This window comes from Saccopteryx bilineata, chromosome 2 (genome assembly GCF_036850765.1).
Source record: "Saccopteryx bilineata isolate mSacBil1 chromosome 2, mSacBil1_pri_phased_curated, whole genome shotgun sequence".
Taxonomy (NCBI): domain Eukaryota; kingdom Metazoa; phylum Chordata; class Mammalia; order Chiroptera; family Emballonuridae; genus Saccopteryx; species Saccopteryx bilineata.
Genome location: NC_089491.1, coordinates 370782396 through 370806778, shown reverse-complemented (window position 1 = coordinate 370806778; position 24383 = coordinate 370782396). Strand labels below are relative to the sequence as shown.

At 42.7% G+C, this 24383-nt stretch overlaps 2 protein-coding genes across 3 annotated transcripts in view; one reads left to right on the top strand and one right to left on the bottom strand.

Annotated features, from left to right (window-relative positions):
- Positions 1-819: 819 nt before the first annotated feature.
- Positions 820-10695, bottom strand: CCDC43 (coiled-coil domain containing 43). The gene is made up of 5 exons (XM_066263443.1): positions 10429-10695; positions 8171-8258; positions 6285-6420; positions 5533-5591; positions 820-2383 (listed from the first exon to the last, which is right to left on the bottom strand). Exons 1-5 carry the CDS (start codon positions 10630-10632, stop codon positions 2196-2198), a joined length of 675 nt encoding a protein of 224 aa, XP_066119540.1. The 5' UTR covers positions 10633-10695; the 3' UTR covers positions 820-2195.
- A 7422-nt stretch (positions 10696-18117) lies between these two features.
- Positions 18118-24383, top strand: part of DBF4B (DBF4B-CDC7 kinase regulatory subunit) — a 33189-nt gene continuing 26923 nt past the window's right edge. For both annotated transcript variants that reach the window (XM_066255391.1, XM_066255390.1), the window contains exons 1-2: positions 18118-18271; positions 18606-18668. In XM_066255391.1, the coding sequence (XP_066111488.1) occupies positions 18635-18668 (34 nt within the window). In that variant the 5' untranslated portion in view covers positions 18118-18271; positions 18606-18634. The remainder of the gene's footprint in view (positions 18272-18605; positions 18669-24383) is intronic.

Sequence of the window (24383 nt, the reverse complement as noted above, 5' to 3'; positions counted from 1 at the left end):
ATATAAAAAGCACTTCATGGGTAGTTGAAAACTATTTTGAATTATATCAGTGTTGTTCCCATTTGAATAATCTGCTACTGTCAAGTTTTAGAGCAGGGGTCGGGAACCTTTTTGGCTGAGAGAACCATGAACACCACATAATTTAAAATGTAATTCCATGAAAGCCATACAAGGAGCTGTATACGTTATGCATTATCCAATAAAAATTTGTGTTGTCAGAGGACAGCTGTGATTGGCTCCAGCCATCTGCAACCATGAACATGAGCGGTAGGAAATGGATTGTAATACATGAGAATGTTTTATATTTTTAACGTTATTTTTTTTATTAAAAATTTGTCTGCAAGCCAGATGCAGCCATCAGAAGAGCCACATCTGGCTCGTGAGCCATAGGTTCCTGACCCCTATTTTAGAGGGTTGGGAATTAATGTTATGACTGAAATCCCAAATGTGGCCTAAAGTGTAAACCATATCCAAAATAAGATTTATTAAAATAGACTCTCTCATATGTTATCTGTAGGCACAGCCTATTGCCACTGCCACATAAAGCTCTAAGACTCCAACAGTACTTTAAAGGACTTCAAAGCCAATTTACTGAGTTTCCAAAAAACAAGGTAACCTTTCTAATCTCCTAATACCCAACCTTACAGAAAGGAAAACTGAGGTAGAGAATTTACGGATTCCAGGAAGTTCTGATAGAAGGGATTATTTGAACTAAGCAAAACAAAATATATAGTAAAATTTAACACATTCCTAAGTGACTATCCACACAGAGTTCATTCCCATAGGTAACTGGACAGAACCAGAATAAATCATAAGACACTGATTTAAATAAAGTTTATTTAAATTTTGCCAATGCCACGGTTATAGGAGTGTATAATGGTAACACATCTTTTCCTTAACCATGCTTCTTTTTACCTCTACACAAAGATAAAAACTTTAGTTAATCTTAATGGTATAAAACAGAGGTCAGCAAACTTTTTCTCCCAAGGGCCAGATAATAAATATTTCAGGCTTTACAAGCCACAAAAGGTCTCTCATGTATTATTTTTAACAACCCTTTAAAAACATAAAATCTACTTTTAGCTTGCACCATACGAAAACAGACTGGGCCCAATTTGTACTGCAGACAGTAATTTGCTGACCCCTGGTATAAAATATCTACTTTGTCTTGTCAGAGAAATTGCTCTCTTCAGGCTTCTTGACAGTCTTACTGCCTGAAGAAGAGAAAGGCCTTAAAATTGAATGCAGCTTGTGACAAAAGTAGAAATGGAGAGTTCCTGCCCCCTTTTGACTCTCCCAAGCAATTTTCCCATTCACTCATTCAATTAATTTGTTGAGCGCCTACTATGTACATTCTTAAATACCTTTGTGTTAGCAGAGATTTCCAGTGTTTCTTCCTCCAGTTTCTCTAAACCTGTAATTATCAGGTCTGTATAATCATATGTTTTAGGGCAAGCCAGGGTTTAAATCTCTACTGGCAATCAGAGGGATCTAGCTAACAATGTAATCCTTACAATGTAATACTGACACATCCTTCCTAATATCACAACCTAGATGAGGAAAAATGTAACTATCTCTACTTAAAAAGATACTTCTGTTCCTCCCATAGGCCAAACTTTAAAATAATAAATCTCAAATCTAGGACATCCATCAAATAGTTTCTTCTTATTCTCCTAGTTTGTTGTACCTTATCACATAAAATCTGGATCCAGGTAGGGCTCTTCATTAGCTTTCTATTTAGTCTTAAAACAATACATTTAGAGGTGAATAGTATTCTCAAGCAATTTACGCTCCCATATTTCATCTCAGGGAAGAGGCAGTCACAATTCTGCTCTTTCAGGATAAAAACCATAATTGTCAGCTTTCTGAATATTCCTGCTGTTTATCCAAGGTGCAGGAAGACTTTTGAAAGTGGCCAAAAGAAGCACAAGACTTCAGTATGAAAATATAAAGGTTGCCCCCATTCCAGATCTTTGGTATTGATATCAATTGCAACAATCTGATTACCCATACCACAGACACATGGCACATTTTGTAATTAGAAGTGTTTGTGATTTTCCTTTTGACCATGTAAACATGAGGGGAAATGCCTTGGGAAACCACTTTGCAATGTTCTCTCATTTCTCTTAAATACACATGTACACAACCGGTTCTCCCTTTGATCAGTTCATGAAGAGAAAGAGAGTTGACCAAGGTTATCGCTTTCGTTCCCCTCTCTGTGTCCTTTTCTTTTCCTTTTCCTTGCGCTCCTGCTTGGCTAGTTTGTCCCTCTCCCTCTGCAGCTTGTCCTGTTCCTTCTTCCTTTGGGATTCATCCCGAAGCGAGTCTCGTTCCAGTTTTCGGGCATTGAGGACATCTTCCACGTTGGTATTTCGGAAGAGAACTACAATGACTTGTTAAGGGATAAGAGTAGAGGTTATGCAGTCCTAGTTACTGCTTCTTTTTTTTTTTTTTTTTTGTGACAAAGACAGAGAGAGGAACAGATAGAGAAAGACAGACAGGAAGGGAAAGAGATGAAAAGCATCAATTCTTTGTTGCGGCAGTTGTTCATTGATTGCTTTTTCATGTGTCTTGACCAGGGGCTACAGCAGACCTGAGCGACCCCTTGCTCGAGCCAGCAGCCTTGGACCCAAACTGGTGAGCCTTCCTCAAACCAGATGAGCTTGCACTCAAGCTGGTGACCTCAGGGTTTCAAACCTGGGTCCTCTACGTCCCAGTCTGATGCTCTATCCACTGCGCCACCCCCTGGTCAGGCTATCTTTCTTCATTCTTGCTGTCCCCTCTCTACATGCTGAATCTTGAATATTCTCTATCCCTAGTTTTTTAAAAATCCTTATGTTTATCTTTGGTCTAATGGGAAATCCTAAAATTTATCATTACACAAGTTAAAACTAACTCTCAGAGGCCCTGGCCGGTTGCTCAGTGGTAGAGTGTTGGCCCAGTGTGTGGATGTCACGGGTTCGATTCCTGGTCAGGGCACACAGGAGAAGCGCCCATCTGCTCTTCTCCACTGCTCCCCCCTCCCTTCTCTCTCTGTCTCTCTCTTCCTCTCCCACAACCATGGGTCAGTTGAGAGCAACTTGGCCCTGAGCACTGAAGATGGCTCCATGGCCTCGCCTGAGGAGCTTAAAATAGCTCAGTTGCCAAGCAATGCAGCAACAGCCCCAGATGGGCAGAGCATCCCCCAGTAGGTGCTTGCTGGGTGGATCCTGGTCGGGGCGCACACAGAGCTGTCTCTGCCTCCCCACTTCTCACTTAAGAAAAATTAAAAAATTAAAAAAAAAACTAACCCTCAGAATAAAAATCTCATTCAGACTTAACTAAATATAAATATTTTATAAAAATAAAATTTCATTCTAGAATGAGTACTTATATCATTCAGTGGTAGAATATTATTGGAATATCTATGCTAGTTTTAGTGAACAGAGTATTAATGTAAGTGGCAAGATTTCTTTGCACTTGGTACTATTAAAATGCTTGAAAAGAGTTAAATAAATTGTTTAATCTTACTATATCAATTGTTTTCCTAGACCATTATAGCTTTAGTAAAATCATGTTCTACTAACTACAAACTCTGAATTTATAAAATAGTAAGTTTAGCCAGTTAGAAAATACCCAAAATTTTTACCCCATTTCTTATTACTTTAGAAAATATAACCTGTTGCCTCACTGGTGGTGGCACAGTGAATAGAGTGTCGACCTGGGATGCTGAGATCCCAGGTTCAAAACCCCAGGGTTGCTGGCTTGAGCATGGGGCTCACAGACATAATCCCATGGTCACTGGCTTGAGCAAGGGGTCACTGGCTTGGCTAGAGCCCCCCAGTCAAGGCACATATGAGAAGCAATCAACGAACAACTCAAGTGCTGCAACTACAAGTTGATGCTTCTCATCTCTCTCTAAAAAACCCCAAAACAAACACAAAACCATAACCTGTTACTACCAGACAAGCTCCTATTTTTTTTAATTTTTATTAATTTTAATGGGTGACATCAATAAATCAGGGTACATATATTCAGAGAAAACATGTTCAGGTTATCTTGTCATTCAATTATGTTGCATACCCATCACCCAAAGTCAGATTGTCCTCCATCACCTTCTATCTAGTTTTCTTTGTGCACCCCCCTCCCGCTGACAAGCTCCTATTCTTAAAACATAACTTTTTTCTGCTTCAGTGCTTTAAATGTGTCCCTAAAATACCCCTCCCCTCCCCCCAATAATCCACCACAGTTCTCCCTTTTTGAAGGGGAATTTCTAAATCCACTTTCCCTGGGAAGCTTCTCATAAGTGATTCTGTTGGAAGGGACTTTCCTTAGCACATATGTTTCATCTGTCAATACTACTTTTAGTTAAAAAGTATTTCGTACCCTGGCCAGTTGGCTCAGTGGAAGTGTTGGCCCCGTATGTGGATGTCCTCGGTTCGATTTCTGGTCAGGGCACACAGGAGAAGCAACCATCTGCTTCCCTACCCCCCACTCCCCTTCCTACAGCCATGGGTCAATTGGTTTGAGTGCGTTAGACCTGGGTGCTGAAGATGGTTCCGTGGAAGCTCTGCCTCAGGTGCTAAAAATAACCCAGTTGCAAGCATGGCCCCTTGATGGGCAGAGCATCAGCCCCAGATGGGGGTTGCCGGGTGGATCCCGGTTGGGGCTCATGCAGGAGTCTATCTCTGTATCTACCTTCCTCTCAACTTGGAAAAGAAGAAAAAAAATGTATTTGGTGTTTGTGTTCTCTTTCCAACAAATTATAAGGTCTCTGAAGACAAAGACCAAAACTTCAATATTATTTTAATTGCTTCCACAGTGCTGGGAAACCCAGTGCCATAAGCAGAGAGTACAGATACTTATGTTCCCTTAGAAATCCCTCCTCTAACCTACCACTTCAAAGTACATATAATTATGTCTTCTTTGGGAAAAGTTCTTGCTAAACTGACCACTTAGGGCTGTCCTGGAATGGGCCTCCCAATGCTGGCCTGACACGAGTTCCTGGAGGTAGTCCTCTACCTCCAGATCCTGTTCCCAGCAATGACAGCAAAATAAAAACTGACCCTAGGCCCTGGCCGGTTGGCTCAGCGGTAGAGCGTCGGCCTGGCGTGCGGGGGACCCGGGTTTGATTCCCGGCCAGGGCACATAGGAGAAGCACCCATTTGCTTCTCCACCCCCCACCTTCCTTCCTCTCTGTCCCTCTCTTCCCCTCCTGCAGCTAAGGCTCCACTGGAGCAAAGATGGCCCGGGCGCTGGGGATGGCTCCTTGGCCTCTGCCCCATGCGCTAGAGTGGCTCTGGTCACGGCAGAGCGATGCCCCAGAGGGGCAGAGCATCGCCCCCTGGTGGGCAGAGCATCGCCCCTGGTGGGCGTGCCGGGTGGATCCCGGTCGGGCGCATGCGGGAGTTTGTCTGACTGTCTCTCCCCATTTCCAGCTTCAGAAAAATACAAAAAAATAAATAAATAAATAAATAAAATAAAAAATAAAAACTGACCCTCAAGAAGATTCAGTGGAGAAGAGCACATGGGGATGGACACAGAGAAGGATACATTTGTCAGAACCCATGTTCATTGTGGTGGCACCTGAGTCATCCTTCTCATCTGCTTCAGTAAGTGATGTTAAGGAAGGTTGGATGGAAAACAAAGATTAGTGCATCCCAACCCAGTATCAGAAAACATTCAATAAACTGATGGGTAAATAAAGCACAATGAAAGGAAGGACACTGTCAGGACATGGTAGTAAAACCAGGAGAGTTATCTTCAGAAGTCTCAACTTGGGGACGATTGTTCAGAGCTTCTGTAAAATCTGTTATCTCTTGGAGGCTGAAAAGAAATTAAAGCTGGTCTGGGTGAACTGCCACATTACCTGGAAGCCAGAGGGTGGCACGATGACCTCTAAAACAGTGGTTCTTAAAGTGTGGTTTCCAGAACTCCCTGAGAACTTGTTAGAAATGCACATTCTTGGGCCTCATCCTAAATCTACTAAAACAGCAGCTCTGGGAGGTAGAGCCCAGCAATCTGTTTTAACAAGTCCTCCAGAGAACCACTGCTCAAAACACTCTTTTCTAGCCCATGAAATGAGTCTTCAAGAACATAATTGATTATGTGTTGAAAAATATAAGTCCAGTATCAACTATTCCAACTTCATTCCTCACACCCACAAAGGGCCACAGATCACTGCCATTTTAGAGAAAATTAATCTACAGAGGAGGATTGGCAACTTCCCAAAGCTCACTGGAAACCAGCAAACACTTCTGGCTTGAGCCTCAGGTTAAATGGTGCTGAGACTCCAAAAAGGATATTCTTCTTCATCTGTTACATCAGCATACTGGGCCAGGAGGGCAGCTTTTCTCTGCTTCTCCTCTTCTGACACCATCCTGGGCTTCACCACAATCTGTGCCTGTTTCTCAATTAGAGTAGCAATGGCCTGTACCTCATCTGGGAGGTGGTGGAAGGGGAGACAGGGACACCAAGGTTGTACGTGAGAAAAAAAACAAGCTCACCGAACCACTAGTCCACCTAGGCACTGCTTGGAGTAAAGGCAACGGCATCTGCTGACTCCTTAGAGCCCAGGAGTTCAAAGGAGACGCCTATGAAAAAGGCAAGGAAAGGCCATGCAGGCCAGGCTTTAGGTCTTATTTCTGTCTTCAACCAGTGCAGCCTTGCTTTTTACTTGTCTTATATATTGAAGTTCCACTTGCTTTTAAAAAAGAGTTTGAACACTGCATTAGAACTGCAGAATAGTGCCTGACCTGTGGTGGCGCAGTGGATAAAGCGCCGACCTGGAAATGCTGAGGTCGCCAGTTCGAAACCCTGGGCTTGCCTGGTCAAGGCACATATGGGAGTTGATGCTTCCAGCTCCTCCCCCTTCTCTCTCTCTCGGCCTCTCCTCTCTCTGTCTCTCTCTCTCCTCTCTAAAAATAAATAAATTTTTAAAAAAAATTAAAATAAAAAAAAAAGAACTGCAGAATATTAAACCTCCAAACATGCAACTTTCTGCCCTCTCAACCCAGAAGCCTAAGAAGGAATCTAAAATCAACTTAAGCTGGTCCTTTTCATGTTAATACTTATGCCAGGTAAAATTCTTAGGTTATTTTAAAGTAAAATCAACCATTAAGTTTTCCATTCTCAAAGAAGGAGGCAACAGGGTCAAGTAGTGGTTCTCACACCTGTTTGCACATTAGAATCATCTGGAGGAGCATTTAAAAAAATACTGATACTTGGGCCTCAACTCCAGAGATGTTTATAGAATTGGTCGATGGTGTAGCCCAGGCACTAGCATTTTTCTTTTTTCTTTTTTTTTTTTTTGAGAGAGAGGTGGAGAGAGAGAGAGACAGGAACATCAGCTGCTCCTGTATGTGCCCTGAGCAGGGAATGAAACCAGGAACCTCCGTGCTCCGGGACAATGCTCCAACCAACTAAGCTATCCAGCCAGGACTTAATTTTTACTGACTTTTAGAAAGACAGAGAGAGGAAGGGAGAGCAAGGGGAGGGGGAAGGGAAGCATCTGTTGTTCCACTCACCTGTGCATTTTTTGGTTGCTTCCCGTGTGTGCCCTGACCAGGAATTGAACCCACAACCTTGGTGTTTCAGGACGATGCTCTTAACTGACTGAGCTAACTGGCCAGGGCCGGGCACTAGCATTTTAAAAAGTAAATCAAGTGATACTAAAACATATCCAAGTCTGAGAACTATCAGTGTAGATAGTTTAAAATAGATACTCAAGTTTGGCTTTAATGATTTGAGTTTTTTGCATCATAATGATGAGTACATATATTCACTCACTTCTCTTTCATTTTAAAGGGGGAAGGGTTTCGCTGAATAAAGCAAAAGACCAATCACACTTTGTGTTATGAAATGAGAATATAAAAAAGGTGAGAGGTGGGAAAATATAGTTGACCCTAGACCTGCAATGTAAATCTAAAAGGGGCAGTGGAAGAGAATTTTAAAAAAAAAGGAAAAACCACAATGAAAGATAACTGTGGTCACCTGAAGTGGAAAAGGAGAATAGGGAAAAGGAAACCAATATTCAGTTGAAATGTTAAAGCTTCTGGGTGTTCGCCAGTTTAAATTATCTTAGGGAAAATGAATATTCGATAGAGGAAACTAAAATGTTTACCCTGATAGCTGTATAGTAAAGGTTATTGGAAAAGGCAACGGAGGTTAGATATCAGAACTCCAACTCTACCTTCTTTTTTCACTTTGGTGACAATATTCTGAGTTTCTGACCATCGTTCCACAATCTCTTTGCAGATGTTAAGGAGAGAATCTTCTTCCTGGTTGGAGAAGTAGACCAATTAATTAATTTCTTAGAGAGCCCTCAACCTGAACAAAGTCTATCTGAGGGCACAGCTGGTAATAAGAAGAAACCATGAGAAGAGTTTCGGAGGCACAGATCACAGTGTTTCTCTTCTGAGGCTTGGACACAGAAGCAATTCTATGTGTGAATCCCAGAATCTACACCTGGTAGGTCAAGAGCTCCCACTCTATCCTGCCAAGATCTGGGGGAAAGGATTCCCACCCACTCAGGGCAGTCTTCCCCAGTTATTTTTCAGCAAGAGAGACAGAGACAGAGAAACAGGAGGGAGAGAGATGAGAAGCATCAACTTGTAGTTGCGTCACTTTTGTTGTTCACTGATTGCTCCTCATCCGTGCCTTGACTCCGGGGGCTCCAACTGAGACAGTGACCCCTTGCTTAAGCCAGCGACCTTGGAATTCAAGCCAGCAGCCTTTGGGCTCAAGTCAGTGACCGTGGGGATCATGTGTATGGTCCCACGCTCAAGCCTGCAACCCTGCGCTCAAGCTAGATGAGCCCATGCTCAAGCCAAATGAGCCCATGCTCAAGCAACCACAGGGTTCCAAACCTGGGACTTCAACGTCTCAGGTTGATGCTCTGTATCCACTGCACCATCACCAGTCGGGCTTCCTCATTCTTTGGAAGCAAAAACCTGTTACCTAAGTCAAAACCCTCCTCCTCTGTAAAATCTTCTTTGGCTGATATACTTAACTCGGTACCTTCTCCAAGGTTTATCCCTTTCATGCTAAGAGACTGTTTATAGTTTAGGCAAATTCATGCCTGTATCAGCAGACACAGCTGCAAATAATGCCATGGGAAAAAAAAAAAAAAAACAGGTCAAAGAATTGGTACCAGTTATTACCTGAGTTACTTCAACTTCTTTTTCATAGAGTATTTAGAAACTTCCCAGCTGGAAATAAGAACTAACTTAAATTGGTTGTCTCCTACTCTTTACTCCTAAAACCTACAATGTCAGAATCCAAGAGAATTTATTCCCCTATTTTGCATTTTCACTGAATTTATGAGCTGCATCACAAGCTGTGTTAAGGCTTTCTCAAATATAGGTCAATTTTACCAGAGCATGTTCTGAGGGCCTTTGCCAGGAGATCCTGGGACAGCTGCACTGGTTTTATATTTCAACCATGTGCCCAACCAATAAACTGCCTTTTCATCAAGTAAGTGTTAGTGGAGATAAAGGTACCAGAAATTATCAGGAAAAGCAGACAATTTGGTGAGTTACTACTTGAACACAACTTAAAGTACACATTTCTGAGCTAAGTGCCAGGTTTATCTTTCTTCTTTAAAATTCTGATCTCTTATTCCTACTCCTACTCCCCCACTACACTTACACACACAACAATTACTGCATTTGTAAGTACTTAAAAGATAAAGCACAATATTTCCTTCAGTTCTGCCTAGCACAAAAGACCCTTACCACTAGCTAAACTTTTTTGGATCCCTACCTCCAAAATAGGAACCGAGAGGTTTCTGTCATGGGACAGCCCTGGGCACTGCCTCTTAAAAATACAGACATCTCGGCCTGACCTGTGGTGGCGCAGTGGATAAAGCGTCGACCTGGAAATGCTGAGGTCGCCGGTTCGAAACCCTGGGCTTGCCTGGTCAAGGCACATATGGGAGTTGATGCTTCCCGCTCCTCCCCCCTTCTCTCTCTCTCTCTCTCTCTCTCTCTCTCTCTCTCTCCCTCTCCTCTCTAAAATGAATAAATAAAAATAATAAAAATTTAAAAAAGATAATTCATACTTTAAAAAAAAATACAGACATCTCAGAGCGTTTTATTCCCTCCTCTGAAAACTGTCAACAGATGGGAATGAAATTGGTCGTTAGACGTATATGATAAAACTCTCATTTAGACATTTGAACACTTTCCTAACAACACTCACCCACAGGCATCCCAGAGAGCCTTGCCCCAAGAAATAAGGGAAAGCCATTTCTCTCTATGCAGCTACAACCTTCCTGGTTCCCCAAACCCTAGATGGGGAGCAAACCCCCCTTCCCACGGCCCAGAACTCAAAAGATTACCCCTCTCCCAGGTGAAACCAGTAATCCTCTGGGACACTGGGTAAAGGAAAAGAGATACAAAGTACTGAGACGCTGGCAAAAGCCTAAAGAAATGAGTCCGGGCTTCTCACCAGGAAAGCAGAGAGAATACCCTGCAGAGCATCCAATTTCTCTTCTTCCTCCTCTTCCTGCAGAACACCCAGGATATAGGCGCCGTAAACAGCTCGGTCCACTCCCAGTGCCTCCAACCGTCCATCTAGCCACGATCCAAAGCCGTTGCCCTCTCTATATCCTTCTCCGGAGGCAGTTGAGTCCACTTCACTGGGCGCCGCCATCTTGGGGTAAGGGTCCTGCCAGCCCCTCGGGCGCCTACCGCAGTGCCTGACGGGCCGCGCCGCGTACTCACTGCGCATGCTCAAAAAGGAAACTCACGCCCCAGCGCGTCGGGCACAGAACCCCATAAATCCGTAGTGACTCACTTTGGTGTTTTGTGACTTCTAAATAGAGCGTGTATTGGTGTACGCAAGGTCACGTGACTCTCAGGAACCCTAGCAGGTGAATATTCTTAAAAACATTTTACAGTTGGGGAAGTTCAAAGAGGTTCAGTAACGTGGTCGAAGTCACGCGGCGAATAAGTGAAGAAGACTGAAACTCAACTTCTATTCCAACTCTTCGGCCTACCTCCTGGAGCTGCCCTCGATCATAGTCGAGGGCAGTGCAGAGCCCCCACAACCAACCATAGAAGTCACACAAAATTTTTAGGGATTTTTTTTCTTTTTTTAAGTGAGAGAGAGGAAATAGTGAGAAAGACTATCGCATGCACTCCAACAGGGATCCACCCAGCAACCCCTGTCAACGGAGCTATTTTTAGCATCTGAGGCTGATACCCTCCGACCAGGACCAACGGAGCCATCCTCGGCGCGGGCACGTTGGAACCAATGGAGCCGCTGTCTATGGGAAGTGAAGAGGGAGAGTAGGGGGAGAAGGAAGGGGACAGAAGCACATGGTCATTTCTTTTGTATGCCCTGACTGGGAATTGAACCGGACGTCCATATGCGGAGCTGACACTCTTCACTAAGCCCCAGGCCTTATTTTTTACTTTTTATTTTGAAATAAATACAGACTCACTGAAAGTTGCAAAAATAGCACAGAGAGACCTGTGCACCTTTACCCACTTTCCCCCAGTGGTAAGTACACTATCAAAATCAGGAAATTGATATTGGTACAATGCACAAAGGTTTTTTGAAAGCATCAAGCTTTTCACAAAACTGAGTGAAGGCTCTACAGCCCCTGCATTAAAAAAATAAATCTTAAAAAAAAATCTTCATTGGCTGTTTTATTACAAAAGAATTGCTTATGGTTAAAAAAAAATTTTATACAACTGGACAAATGACAGAAAGCTCACAGAAAAAAAAAACACAATGGCTTTTTACACTATAAAAAGATGCTGTCACATTTACAATTTTTTAAATATGCAAATTAAACTTTTGATGAGATACCAAGTTTGCTACTCAGCTAAAAATGTATGCTAGTACATGGGAAAAGGTTGGAACAGGAAGTAGGTTGGTACAATCTTGTTAGAGGGCTATTTGAAAAGACCCAGCACTTCTACCTCTGTGAATTTATTTTTTTATTTTATTTCTTTCCTGTGTGCCCTGACTGGGAATCGAACCCAGGACATCCACACACTGAGCCAACGCTCTACCACTGAGCCAACCTACCAGGGCCGCCCTTTGTGAATTTATTGTAATACATATATACATACATCTCTGTGGATGACACTCATAAGGATATTCATTGCAGTGATGCTTATTGTAGTGAAAATAGTTTACATTCTTCTATAGGAGACTGGCTCAGAAAACCACAGAAAGAAGTACGTACTTTCAAAACCCTGGGCTTACCTGGTCAAGGCACATATGGGAGTTGATGCTTCCTGCTCCTCCCCACCTTCGCGCTCGCGCTCTCTCTCTCTCTCTCTCTCCTCTCTATAATGAGTAAATAAAATCTTAAAAAAAAAAAGAAGTACGTACTGTGCAGCTGTAAAAATGGAGGAAGTTCCTTATGTACTGACGTGTAACAAAATAGAAGGTACATTGTTAAAGAAAAAGTGAAGCTCAGAACAGTATGTAATGTTTGCTACCATTGTTTAAAAAGAAGATGGGGCAGGGGAATATATATATATATATATATATATATATATATATATATACACACACATGTGTTCTTGAATGTCCATAAAGTCTTTGGAAAGGTACATAAAGGATGTGAGGATGGCTGTCACTCGGGGGTACTAGTTTTAAAACATCTTGTTTTAAAACTACCAACTATTTATTTATCTTGCATCTTTTTGTTTGTTTTAAAGAAATAAAGCCTACTTGAAAACTTTCCTCCCGTCTTATTATTTCCCTTTCTCCCTAGAGGTAACAACTATTACTGAATTTGGTGTTTATCTTCTTATTGAATGTTTTGAAACATAATACATATTACTACATATGTAATACATATTACAACATATATGTGTGTGTATATATATGTATTATCCATAAACAATATATCACATTGTTTTGCATGTTGGACTTTTTATTCGACAGTGTGCTTTTTTTCATTTGATTGTTTAAAATATTTACCCGTGTTGATACATGTAGCTCTTACCTGTTCATTTAAGCCACTTGTTGAATTCCATTGTTCAGTTAAGTTTTTTTCCAGTTTTCTAAACAGTGCTTTAATTGACTTAACTGACATTTCTTTTCTTTTCTTTTTTTTTTTTTTTTTTTTTTTTTTTTGGTGACAGAGAGAGAGGGACAAATGGGGACAGACAGACAGGAAGGGAGAGAGATGAGAAGCAGCTCCTTACTTTCCTTAGTTGTTCACTGGTTGCTTTCTATATGTGCCTTGACTGGGGGGGCTGCAGCAGAGCCAGTGACCCCTTGCTCAAGCCAGCAACTTTGGGCTCAAGCCAGCGACCATGGGGTCATGTCTATGATCCCACGCTCAAGCCAGTGACCCTGCACTCAAGCAGGTGACTGCAGGATTTCAAACCTGTGTCCTCCACTTCCCAGTCCAATGCTTTATCCACTGCACCACTGCCTGGTCAGGTAATTGACATTCTTATATATGCCTCCTTGTGCACCTGTTGGAAAGTTTCTCTAGGCTATTGAGTATCGAGCATATTTTTGCCACCAATCTTAGCAGTAAAAATATTTTCACCATGTACCTCTAATGTATGAATGTTTTTATTTATAAATTATTTACATATGTGAACTAATATGTCAAATTAGTATGTCCATCATTAGGCATACAAAAACATAACTATAAAAAGGGCAATTAAAAAGTGAAGTAAATAATATATTACAGGCCCTGGCCGGTTGGCCTCAGTGGTAGAGCGTCGGCCTGGCGTGTAGAAGTCCTGGGTTCGATTCCCGGCCAGGGCACACAGAAGAAGCGCCCATTTGCTTCTCCACCCCTCCCCCTCTCCTTCCTCTCTGTCTCTCTCTTCCCCTCCCGCAGCCAAGGCTCCATTGGAGCAAAGATGGCCCGGGCGCTGGGGATGGCTCCTTGGCCTCTGCCCAGGCGCTAGAGTGGCTCTGGTCGCAGCAGAGCGACGCCCCGGAGGGGCAGAGCATCGCCCCTGGTGGGCAGAGCATCGCCCCCTGGTGGGCATGCCGGGTGGATCCCGGTCGGGCGCATGTGGGAGTCTGACTGTCTCTCCTGGTTTCTAGCTTCAGAAAAATACAAAATAATAATAATAATAATAATAATATATTACAAATATTTGTGTACAAAAATCCTTAGTGAAAATAAATGTAGTTGAATATTACTCTCCTGCATTATTTTTTATTTTTATTTTTTTATTAAGTGAGAGACAGAAAGGCAGAGAGACAGACTCCCGCATGTACTCCGACCAGGATCCACCCAGCAAGCCCCCTGCCTGGTGATGTTCTGCCCATTTGGGGCTGCTGCTCCATTGCTTGGCAACTGAGCTATTGTAGCACCTGAGGCAAGGCCATGGTGCCATCTTCAGCGCCCAGGGCCAACTCGCTCAAACCATTTGAGCCATGGCTGTGGAAGAAGAGAGAAAGATACCTGGCCAGGCGGTGGCGCAGTGGATAGAGCGTCGGACTGGGATGCCGAGGACCCAGGTTCAAGACCCCGAGGTCGCCATCTTGAGCGCGGGCTCATCTGGCTTGAGCAAAAAAAGCTCATCAACTTGGACCCAACGTTGCTGGCTCGAGCAAGGAGTTACTTGGTCTGCTGAAGGCCCACGGTCAAGGCACATATGAGAAAGCAATCAATGAACAACTAGGGTGTCGCAACAAAAAACTGATGATTGATGCTTCTCATCTCTCTCCGTTCCTGTCTGTCCGTCCCTATCTATCTCTCTCTCTGACTTTCTCTCTGTCCCCGTAAAAAAATAAAAATAAATAAATAAATAAAATACACTATAATATGATAACTGCATAATAAAAACATTTATAATAAAATAAAATTTAAAAAAAAAAGAAGAGAGAAAGATAAAGATGGGGAGAGGGATGGAGAAACAGATGGTCACTTCTCCTGTGTGCCCTGACTGGGAATCAAAGCTGGGACTTCCACACACCAGGACGACGCTCTACTGCTGAGCCAATCAGCCAGGGCCTTATTTTTATTTTTATTATTTTTATTTTTTATTTTTTTGTATTTTTCTGAAGTTGGAAATGGGGAGGCAGTCAGACAGACTCTCGCATGTGCCCGACCGGGATCCACCCGGCATGCCCACCAGGGGGAGATGCTCTGCCCATCTGGGGAGTCACTCTGTTGCAACCAGAGCCACTCTAGCGCCTGAGGCAGAGACCACAGAGCCATCCTTAGCACCCAGGCCAACTCTGCTCCAATGGAGTCCTGGCTGCGGGAGGGGAAGAGAGACAGAGAGGAAGGAGAGGGGGAGGGGTGGAGAAGCAGATGGGCGCTTCTCCTGTGTGCCCTGGCCGGGAATCAAACCCGGGACTTCTGCACACCAGGCTGACGCTCTACCACTGAGCCAACTGGCCAGGGCCTATTTTTATTTTATTTTATTTATTTATTTTTTTAACAGAGGCAGAGATAGACAGGGACAGACAGACAGGAACGGAGAGAGATGAGAAGCATCAATCATCAGTTTCTCGTTGCGCGTTGCGACTTCTTAGTTGTTCATTGATTGCTTTCTCACATGTGCCTTGACCGCGGGCCTTCAGCAGACTGAGTAACCCCCTGCTGGAGCCAGGGGCCTTGGGTCCAAGCTGGTGAGCTCTTTGCTCAAGCCAGATGAGCCCGCGCTCAAGCTGGCGACCTCGGGGTCTCGAACCTGGGTCCTTCTGCATCCCAGTCCGACACTCTATCCACTGCGCCACCACCTGTTCAGGCTATTTTTATTTTTAATGGTGGTAAAATACACACGACATAAAACTTATCATCTTAACCATTTCTAAGCATACACTTTAGTAATGTTAAAGATTTGTTGCTGGCAAGAGTGTCCCAAACTTCGGTGATTTTCTCACTTGTTGGCCAGCTAACTCCCTCTGGATGCTGATTGGATTTTTCTTGAACCTGAGAGCTTGTACCTGGATTGTCCACTTGTGTGTGAATCATTAGGATTATTTGTAATTTTAAACTTTCTTCTTTGGCCTGACCAGGCGGTGGCGCAGTGGATAGAGAGTCGGATTGAGAAGCGGAAGACCCAGGTTCAAGACCCCGAGGTCACCAGCTTGAACACGGGCTCATCTAGCTTGAGCAAAAAGCTCACCAGCTTGGACCCAAGGTTGCTGGCTTGAGCAAGGGGTTACTCGGTCTGCTGAAGACCCATGGTCAAGGCACATATGAGAAAGCAACCAATGAACAACTAAGGTGTCGCAATGAAAAACTGATGATTGATGCTTCTCATCTCTCTCCGTTCCTGTCTGTCTATCCCTCTCTCTGACACTCTCGCTGTCTCTGAAAACAAAAAACAACTTGCTTCTTTGAAGGATTCTTGTTAAACCCATTGTTCACTTTAAGTGGGTCAGAAAAATTAAATACATATACTACAATCTGTAAATCCATTTATCTGGACATATGTAAACTGCATAGAACACTGAAAAGTAAACACACCATGGAGCACTAGAAGAAAGTAAACACACAACTCCTCCAAATAGGAAGCTTCCCATGCCCCTAATGCAGATAACCACCTGCCTTACTGTATAACCCATGATGTCTAACAGGAGCGACCCAGGAGGGGCACCAGTGTCAATTTGTTCACTAAAGATTAGTAAAGCTTACTGTTTTTTTTGTAGCTAAAACATAAATTTAAATTCAGTGAAGGGATTAAGTACAAATAGCCAGTTACAAAAATAGTCACATGGATGTAAAGTACAGCATAGGGAATATAGTCAATAATATTGTAATAACTATGCATGGTGTCATATGCGTTCTAAACGTATTGGGGATCAGTATAAATTATATAAAGAAATTATAGTGGCTTGGACTAAGGTGGTAGCAGTGGTCTAATTCAAGGTGTACTTTGGAGTTGGTAGAACTTGTTTCTAGAGTGGGGATGGGAATAAGGAAAAGTACTGAAAGATAATTTCTGGGTTTTTAAGTTTGAGTAACTGAGTGAATAATGTAACATTTACTGAGATGGGGAAGACTAGGAGAATAGGTGTTTTTTGGGGGGTAGGGAGTAGAACAAATGTTCTGTTTTGAACATGTTAAGTCTAAGATGCCTATTTGGTATCCAAATGGAGATGTCCAATAAGCACTTGAATATATAAGTTTAGAGATGGGGGAGAGGTCAGAAGTTGGGATAGAAATTCTAGGTATTAGCATAGGGCTGAATTGTAAAGCAATGGAGTTGAATGAAGTCATCTAAGGAGAGAATATTACCAGGGAAGAAAAGAGGACCAAGCCTGACCAGGTGGTGGCGCAGTGGATAGAGCGTAAGACTGGGACGCAGAGGACCCAGGTTCAAAACCCTGAGGTTGCTGGCTTGAGTGTGGGCTCATATGGCTTAAGTGCCGGGTCACTCGGTCTGCTGTAGCACCCCCCCCCCCCCCCCGCATCAAGGCATATATGAGAAAGCAATCACTGAACAACTAAGAAACCTCAACAAAGACTTGATGCTTCTCATCTCTCTCCCTTCCTGTCTGGGAAAAGAAAGGAAAGGGAAGGGAAGGGGAGGGGGAGGAAAACAGTACCTTTGGATCCCACAATGGAAACTGGGAAGGAGCCATTGAAGTAAGGTGAAAACAGGTAGAAGTGGAAGCAAAAGGAATAAAATGTTTCAAAAAGGAGTAGTCTGTTTCAATGTTCTAAAAGTCAGATAGGATGAGGATAGTAAAATGACCATGCACATCACAGTTGACCTTGATAAATACAGTTTTAGTGGAGAAGTGAGGATCAAAGTCTAACTAGATGAGTTGCAGAAAAGCTGGGAAGTGAGAAATGGAGACACCTCTTGAGAAATTTTTGGTTGGTCCAGTAAGGGAGAAAAGGGAAGGAGTCAAAGATGTGAAGATGAAATGTGTATGAGAAATTTTCATGTAAACTGTACATGCTCTGTGTTAGGCTTATTTTATTACTTATCATCGAACTCCTAGGAATTTCAAAGTAGCGCTCATGAAGAATCACTAACACTAACTAGTCCCCAGCTTGCTGACTATTGAGGCTCAAAGCATCTCCAGCTAACGAGCAGACGAACGAGAAAGCGAAGCGGAAAACAAACAGTGTTGGGAAGGATTTACAGTTAATATTGTCCTTCCAGGGCCACCGTAGGGCAGTCTCGCAGCTATTTTGGGGGCGGGACCGAGAGGAAATTTAAACCGTAGCCGCGGCCGAGTACACCTGGAGAATGATGCTGTAGTTGCAGCGCAACAGTCTGTACTTGGGAGACTGAAAGAGCTCATGGAGTCCGCGAATGTAATACGGAGGCCTTGAAGGAGTACAGAGGCCGAGAAAAAGCTGAGAGTTTAGGGGAGCTAGAAAAGGGTACGGATGCCGGGAAGGGGGAAAAGTGGGAAGAAGGAAAGCGGAAAGGGGTCAAAGGAGTTGTAGAGAGAATAGCGGGGTCGGGAAGTGGACACGGGGATTAGGGAGCGGATAGAAGCAGAAGCTGAGGAGAATAGAGGGGCCAGGAGGGGCCACAGAAGTTGAGCGGACAGGGTTCTCAAGAGGACGGAGGGGCTGAGGGACAATTGCTTAGAAGGTGGCGCGGGAGTAGAGGTGGGCAGGGGTAAAGTTGAGTCTTGCTGTTTCTGGTAGTCGCTTTAGGGATTGTGCGGGATTTTGGAGAAGATGGTTCAGCTATTTTGTCCTTTTTCAGGCGACGATTGCCTTGAGCTGGAGAGTTCAATGGCTGAGAGCAGGCTCCGGGTTTCGAACGTAGGTAGGTAACAGGTCAAAACTAGGGATGCGAGGTCAAAGTTGCTACTTCTGCCTCAAAGCGTCTTGGGAGGAAAAGGCCGAGAAACGTTAGCCTTGTTGAAGTTTTCTAATTATTAGTGGTTTTGTGTGTAAGTATTGTGTATGTTGATGGGTCTCGTGGCTCACTTAGGAATTCATGGTAGAAGTCAAGCAAGAGCTTTTAATCTGATATTCTGAACAAGATTGGCAGACAGATGGGGAGTCCGAGTTGAGTATTCATGAATATTAAACCCATATTCATGGCATCCCCCACCAATTATGTAAGTATATTAGCACCTAGTCACCTTCCTCAGTACTCTCCTCCCCTCTCTCTTAGTATCATCTAGTTTTAGTTGTAGAAAGTTACGCTGTTTGGTTGTTGCGTTTTAAACACTAATACGCTTTACTAAGTTATTAACTCTTCTTGCCCATGTCTTTTTGCTTTCTTCTGGAGCTAGTCTCTTTTTGCTGGAAAACTTTTTTCAAGAGTGTTTTCTTTTTTCTTTGGCATCTTAGTTGTTCATTGATTGCTTTCTCATATGTGCCTTGTCTGGGGAGCTACAGCAGAGCAAGCGACCCCTTCCTCAAGCTAGCGACCTTGGGCTTCAAGCCAGCGACCTTGGGGTTTTGAAACTGGGTCCGCCCAGTCTGGCGCTCTATCCACTGCGCCACCGCCTGGTCAGGTTCAGGAGTGTTTTCAAAAGAAAGCTTTATGTGACAAACTTTCTGAGGCTTTATGCTTGAGAATACAGTCTTCTCATTTCACCTTTGTATTAAAACTTGTCAGTAAAGCTTGTTTCTCCTTAACACGTTGAAAAATTACAGTATTTTCTTCTTGCAGAAAGTAGATGCTGTTGAGAATGTCAGTCTGATTTTTTTTAAGTTACCTGTTTTTCACTTTAACAGTTTTTGTGTTTTTTTTTGTTTTTTTACAGAGACAGAGAGAAGGTCAGAGAAAGGGACAGATAGGGACAGACAGACAGGAACAGAGAGAGATGAGAAGCATCAATCATTAGTTTTTTTTGTTGCGGGTGATTGCTTTCTCATATGTGCCTTGACCAGGGGGGGGCTATAGCAGACCAAGTAACCCCTTGCTCGAGCCAGCGACTTTGGGTCCAAGCTGGTGAGCTTTTGCTCAAACCACATGAACCCGCACTCAGGCTGGCGACCTCGGGGTCTCGAACCTGGGTCCTCTGTATCCCAGTCTGACGCTCTCTCCACTGCGCCACCACCTGGTCAGGCACTTTAACAGTTTTGATTATTCTCTTTGTATTTGTTTCTAAAATTCATTATAACATGATGAGGGTTAGGGTTACAGGGTTTTTAATTTTTTTCAGTTTTTTGGTTACTTAGTTTAAAAGGTCAAGGTCTATCACATGCACACAAAAAAGCAGGAGTAGGAGTTGCTCCTTCTTTATTTTATTTTATTTTTTTCATTTTTCTGAAGCTGGAAACAGGGAGAGACAGTTAGACAGACTCCCGCATGCGCCTGACCGGGATCCACCCGGCACGCCCACCATGGGGCGACGCTCTGCCCCTCCTGGGCGTCGCCATGTTGCGACCAGAGCCACTCTAGCGCCTGAGGCAGAGGCCACAGAGCCATCCCCAGCGCCCGGGCTATCTTTGCTCCAGTGGAGCCTTGGCTGCGGGAGGGGAAGAGAGAGACAGAGAGGAAAGCGCAGCGGAGGGGTGAAGAAGTAAATGGGCACTTTTCCTGTGTGCCCTGGCCGGGAATCGAACCCGGGTCCTCCGCACGCTAGGCCGACGCTCTACCGCTGAGCCAACCGTCCAGGGCCTTCTTTATCCTCTTTTAACTATTTATTTTAGTATCTACCTTATTTCTAAATAGTATGCGCATTGCTTGTATTGTTTTCAATATCTGTTGACTTTATAATATGGAAGATAAAGCTTTTTTTCTGATTCCTGCACTTCTCTATACCACATATACATTTATTTCCTCAAACTCCCAGTATATAATGTAGTAATTTTTGTTTAGTAATTTTGTATTTATATTATTATGATTATGGAAAGATTATTCAAGCTAAGGCTTGTAGTAAACTATGAGATACGCTTTGTTTTCTGTGTGTGGATCACATGTCCAGACTATTTATCAAAAGTCTAAACCTTGACCCAATACTTTTTTTTTCTCACATGAGAGGCAAGGAGACGGAGTAACAGACTCCTGCATGCAGCCAGACCCAGGATCCACCTGGCAAGCTCCCCAGTGCAGGATGCTCTGCCTATCTGGGGCCATTACTCTGTTGTTCGACAGCTGAGCTATTTTAGTGCCGGAGGCAAGGCTATGGAGCCATCCTTGGGGTGGGGGGACAACTGCTCCAACTGGGCCATGGCTGCAGGAGGGGAAGAGAGAGAGAGAGAGAGAGAAAGGAGAGGTGAAGGGTGGTGAATTAGATGATCGCTTCTTCTGTGTGCCCTGACCAGGAATCAAACTCTGGACATCCATACACTGGGCCAATGCTCTACCACTGAGCCAACCGGCCAGGGCCGGCCCAATCCTTTCAACTTCATCAGAGAATTTGTCGGTTTCTTCTCTGTCTGGGAGACATACCTTCTGAGACAATTTGTCCTAATATTCTAGTCTGATCCAGCTATGCGCTAGGCCTGTTACCCTGATTTTATCCTAGGGTCTCCCTTTATAATTCTGTGGAATTCCTTTGCCTCTTAGAATGTAGATTTTCTATATTCTAAATTCCATGTTTTCCTCTTTCTGTTTACTTCCTGTTTTTAGTAGAGTGCATTCTAGTATAGTTTCCTGAGAAAGGGTACATGACAAGTAAATATTTTGAGATCTTGCAGATCTGACAGTTCTGTTACCTTACATTTGAATGATAGTTCACGTAGGTAGAGTTCTAGGTTGAAAATTATTAGTTTTTTAAAATTATTATTTTATTACATAAAATTTTATTTCCTTGCCTTCACTTGAGTAAAACCATGAATTAAGTTGTTATAATAAAGATTTTCACATATTTTGTTTCTGTATTGACCTCAATGGTCTAAGGGTACACTGTACTATGTGGCAACCACTGGCCATATGTGAGCACTTGAAATGTGGCCTGTCCATGTTAAGATGGGCTGTAAGTATAAAATACACACTAATTCTAAGACAGTATGAAAAAAAGTATAAAATACCCCATTAATAATTTTATATTGATTATACAGTATTTTGAAGTAATAATATTTTTAATGTATTGGTAAGTAAAATATATTATTAGAAGTAATTTCCCTTGTTTTTGTATTTTTGGTCTTGTTTTTATTTTATTTGTTTTGTGTTTTTGATTTTCTCAATGTGACTGCTAGATAATTTAAAATTAGTGATAAGGTTCATATTTGTGACTCATATCTTTATTAGTACTAATCTAAAGAATTACAAAATCATATATTCAAAGTATACAAAATTTTAATGTATAATTAAAATGTAAAACTAAATGTAAAATTTTTAATTATGGAACTAGTTCTTCAGAGTTTTGTTTTGTTTTGTTTTAATTTTTTTTTTTTACAGAGACAGAGAGTCAGAGAGAGGGATAGATAGGGACAGACAGACAGGACCGGAGAGAGATGAGAAGCATCAATCATTAGTTTTTCATTGCATGTTGCAACATCTTAGTTGTTCATTGATTGCTTTCTCACATGTGCCTAGACTGTGGGCCTTCAGCAGACCGAGTAACCCCTTGCTCGAGCCAGCGACCTTGTGTTCAAGCTGGTGAGCTCTGCTCAAACTAGATGAGCCCACACTCAAGCTGGCGACCTCGGGGTCTCGAACCTGGGTCCTCTGCATCTCAGTCCAACACTTGATCCACTGCGCCACCATCTGGTCAGGCTCTTCAGAGTTTTGAAGACACATTTCATCATCTTTTATCTTCCAGTGTGCCAAGGCAAAGTCTGGTGATGTAAATATTTGTAGCTCCCTCCTGAACACTACAGGGCTAGGCTGTTCTATCTGAACCACCCCTACTCCCATCTAGCATTATTGCTCTCAAGCAACAATATTATTAATATTATTGTCAATCTTTTTTTACTTTCAAATTAGTTACCATTATTTAAAAAAAAATTTTTTTTTTAGATTTTATTTATTTTTAGAGAGGCACGAGAGAGAGAGAGAGAGAGAGAAAAAGGGGGGAGGATCAGGAAGCATCAACTCCCATATATGCCTTGACCGGGCAAACCCAGGGTTTTGAACCGGCAACCTCAGCATTCCAGGTCGACGCTTTATCCACTGTGCCAGCTTGAACACAAGGTCGCTGGCTCGAGCAAGGGGTTACTCACTCTGCTGTAGTCCCACGGTCAAGGCACATGTGAGAAAGCAATCAATGAACAACTAAGGTGTCGCAATGAAAAACTAATGATGCTTCTCACCTCTCTCCGGTCCTGTCTGTCCCTATCTATCCCTCTCTCTGACTCTCTTGTCTCTGTAAAAAAAGGTCAGACTATTATTTTAATTTTTTTTAATTTATTCATTTTAGAGAAAAAAAGAAACATCGATTTGTTGTTCCACTTATTCATTCATTCATTGGTTGCTTTTTTTATTTTCTTAAGTGAGAGAGAGAGAGTCAGACAGACAGCGACAGATAGGAAGGGAGAGAGATGAGAAGCATCTATTTGTAGTTCAGCACCTTAGTAGTTTATTGACTGCTCTATCATAAGAGCTTTGACCAGGGGGCTCCAGCTGAGCCAGTGACTCCTTGCTCAAGCCAGTGACCTTTGGGCACAAGCCACTGACCACGGGATCATGTCTATGATCCTGTGCTCAAGCTGATAACCTCAGAGTTTCAAACCCAGGTCCTCTGTGTCCCAGGCCATTGCTCTATACACTGCACTATTGTCTGGTCAGGCCATTGGTTGTTTCTTGTATGTGTCCTGACTAGAGATCAAACCCACAACCTGGGTGTATTGGGGTGATGCTCTAACCAACTGAACTTCCTGGCCAAGGCAGTCATTGTTGGTATTGCTTTACATAGTCAATTATTGTTTAGATTTATACACGTTTTTTACCTATTTATTTTAGCATTTCAGTCCTTCCTTCTGGGTTTAGTTTCTGTCTTTCCAAGATAACACCTTTTCTAAGTCCCTTAGTAATGACTGGTTGGTAATAAACTGTCTGGGTACTATTTGTTTGAAAAAATGTCTTTATTTTACCCTCAATTAAAAAATAATAATTTATTGATTGGAAAGAGAGAGAGAGAAACATCTATTTTTTGTTACTCCACTTATTTATGCATTCATTGCTTGATTCTTCTGTGTGCTCTGACAGAATCGAGCCTATAACCTTGGCGTATTGGGATGATGTTCTAACCAACTGAGCTGCCCAGCCAGGGCTTACCCTCAATCTTAAATAATTGGTTAGTCAGATATAAAATTTTAAGTTGACATTTATTTTCTTGCAACATTTTAAGTATTTACTAAAATTAAAGTATTTAAAATCTTATCTGGTCGTTTTACTATATTTGGAACTCAGTAATCTAATTTGCTCTTATTTCTGCTGATCCTTATGCACGGTGGTTTGTTTCCCCCATGTGTTTTATAGTGTTGGAGTGTGCGCTCATAGTTGGTGATGCCTTATCTGAGGAAATTCTGGGAACTCTAGTCTGAGCTGTCTACCTCAAGTTGTTTTGCTTTTGAGTCTTTGAGGTTGCCAAGTGTTACTAGCTGGGATTACTTTTTACATTAATTTCTGTTTGGC

What these genes read in the sequence shown, in the direction of transcription:
- CCDC43 (XM_066263443.1), bottom strand. Translation starts at nt 10,632, where the DNA reads ATGGCGGCGCCCAGTGAAGTGGACTCAACTGCCTCCGGAGAAGGATAT. An exon ending in GATGTAACAGATGAAGAAGA is followed by an intron (nt 5,592 to 6,284) that starts ATATCCTTTTTG and finishes AACATCACTTAC; the next exon opens with TGAAGCAGATGAGAAGGATG. An exon ending in GAACATGGGTTCTGACAAAT is followed by an intron (nt 2,384 to 5,532) that starts GTATCCTTCTCT and finishes AAGTCATTGTAG; the next exon opens with TTCTCTTCCGAAATACCAAC.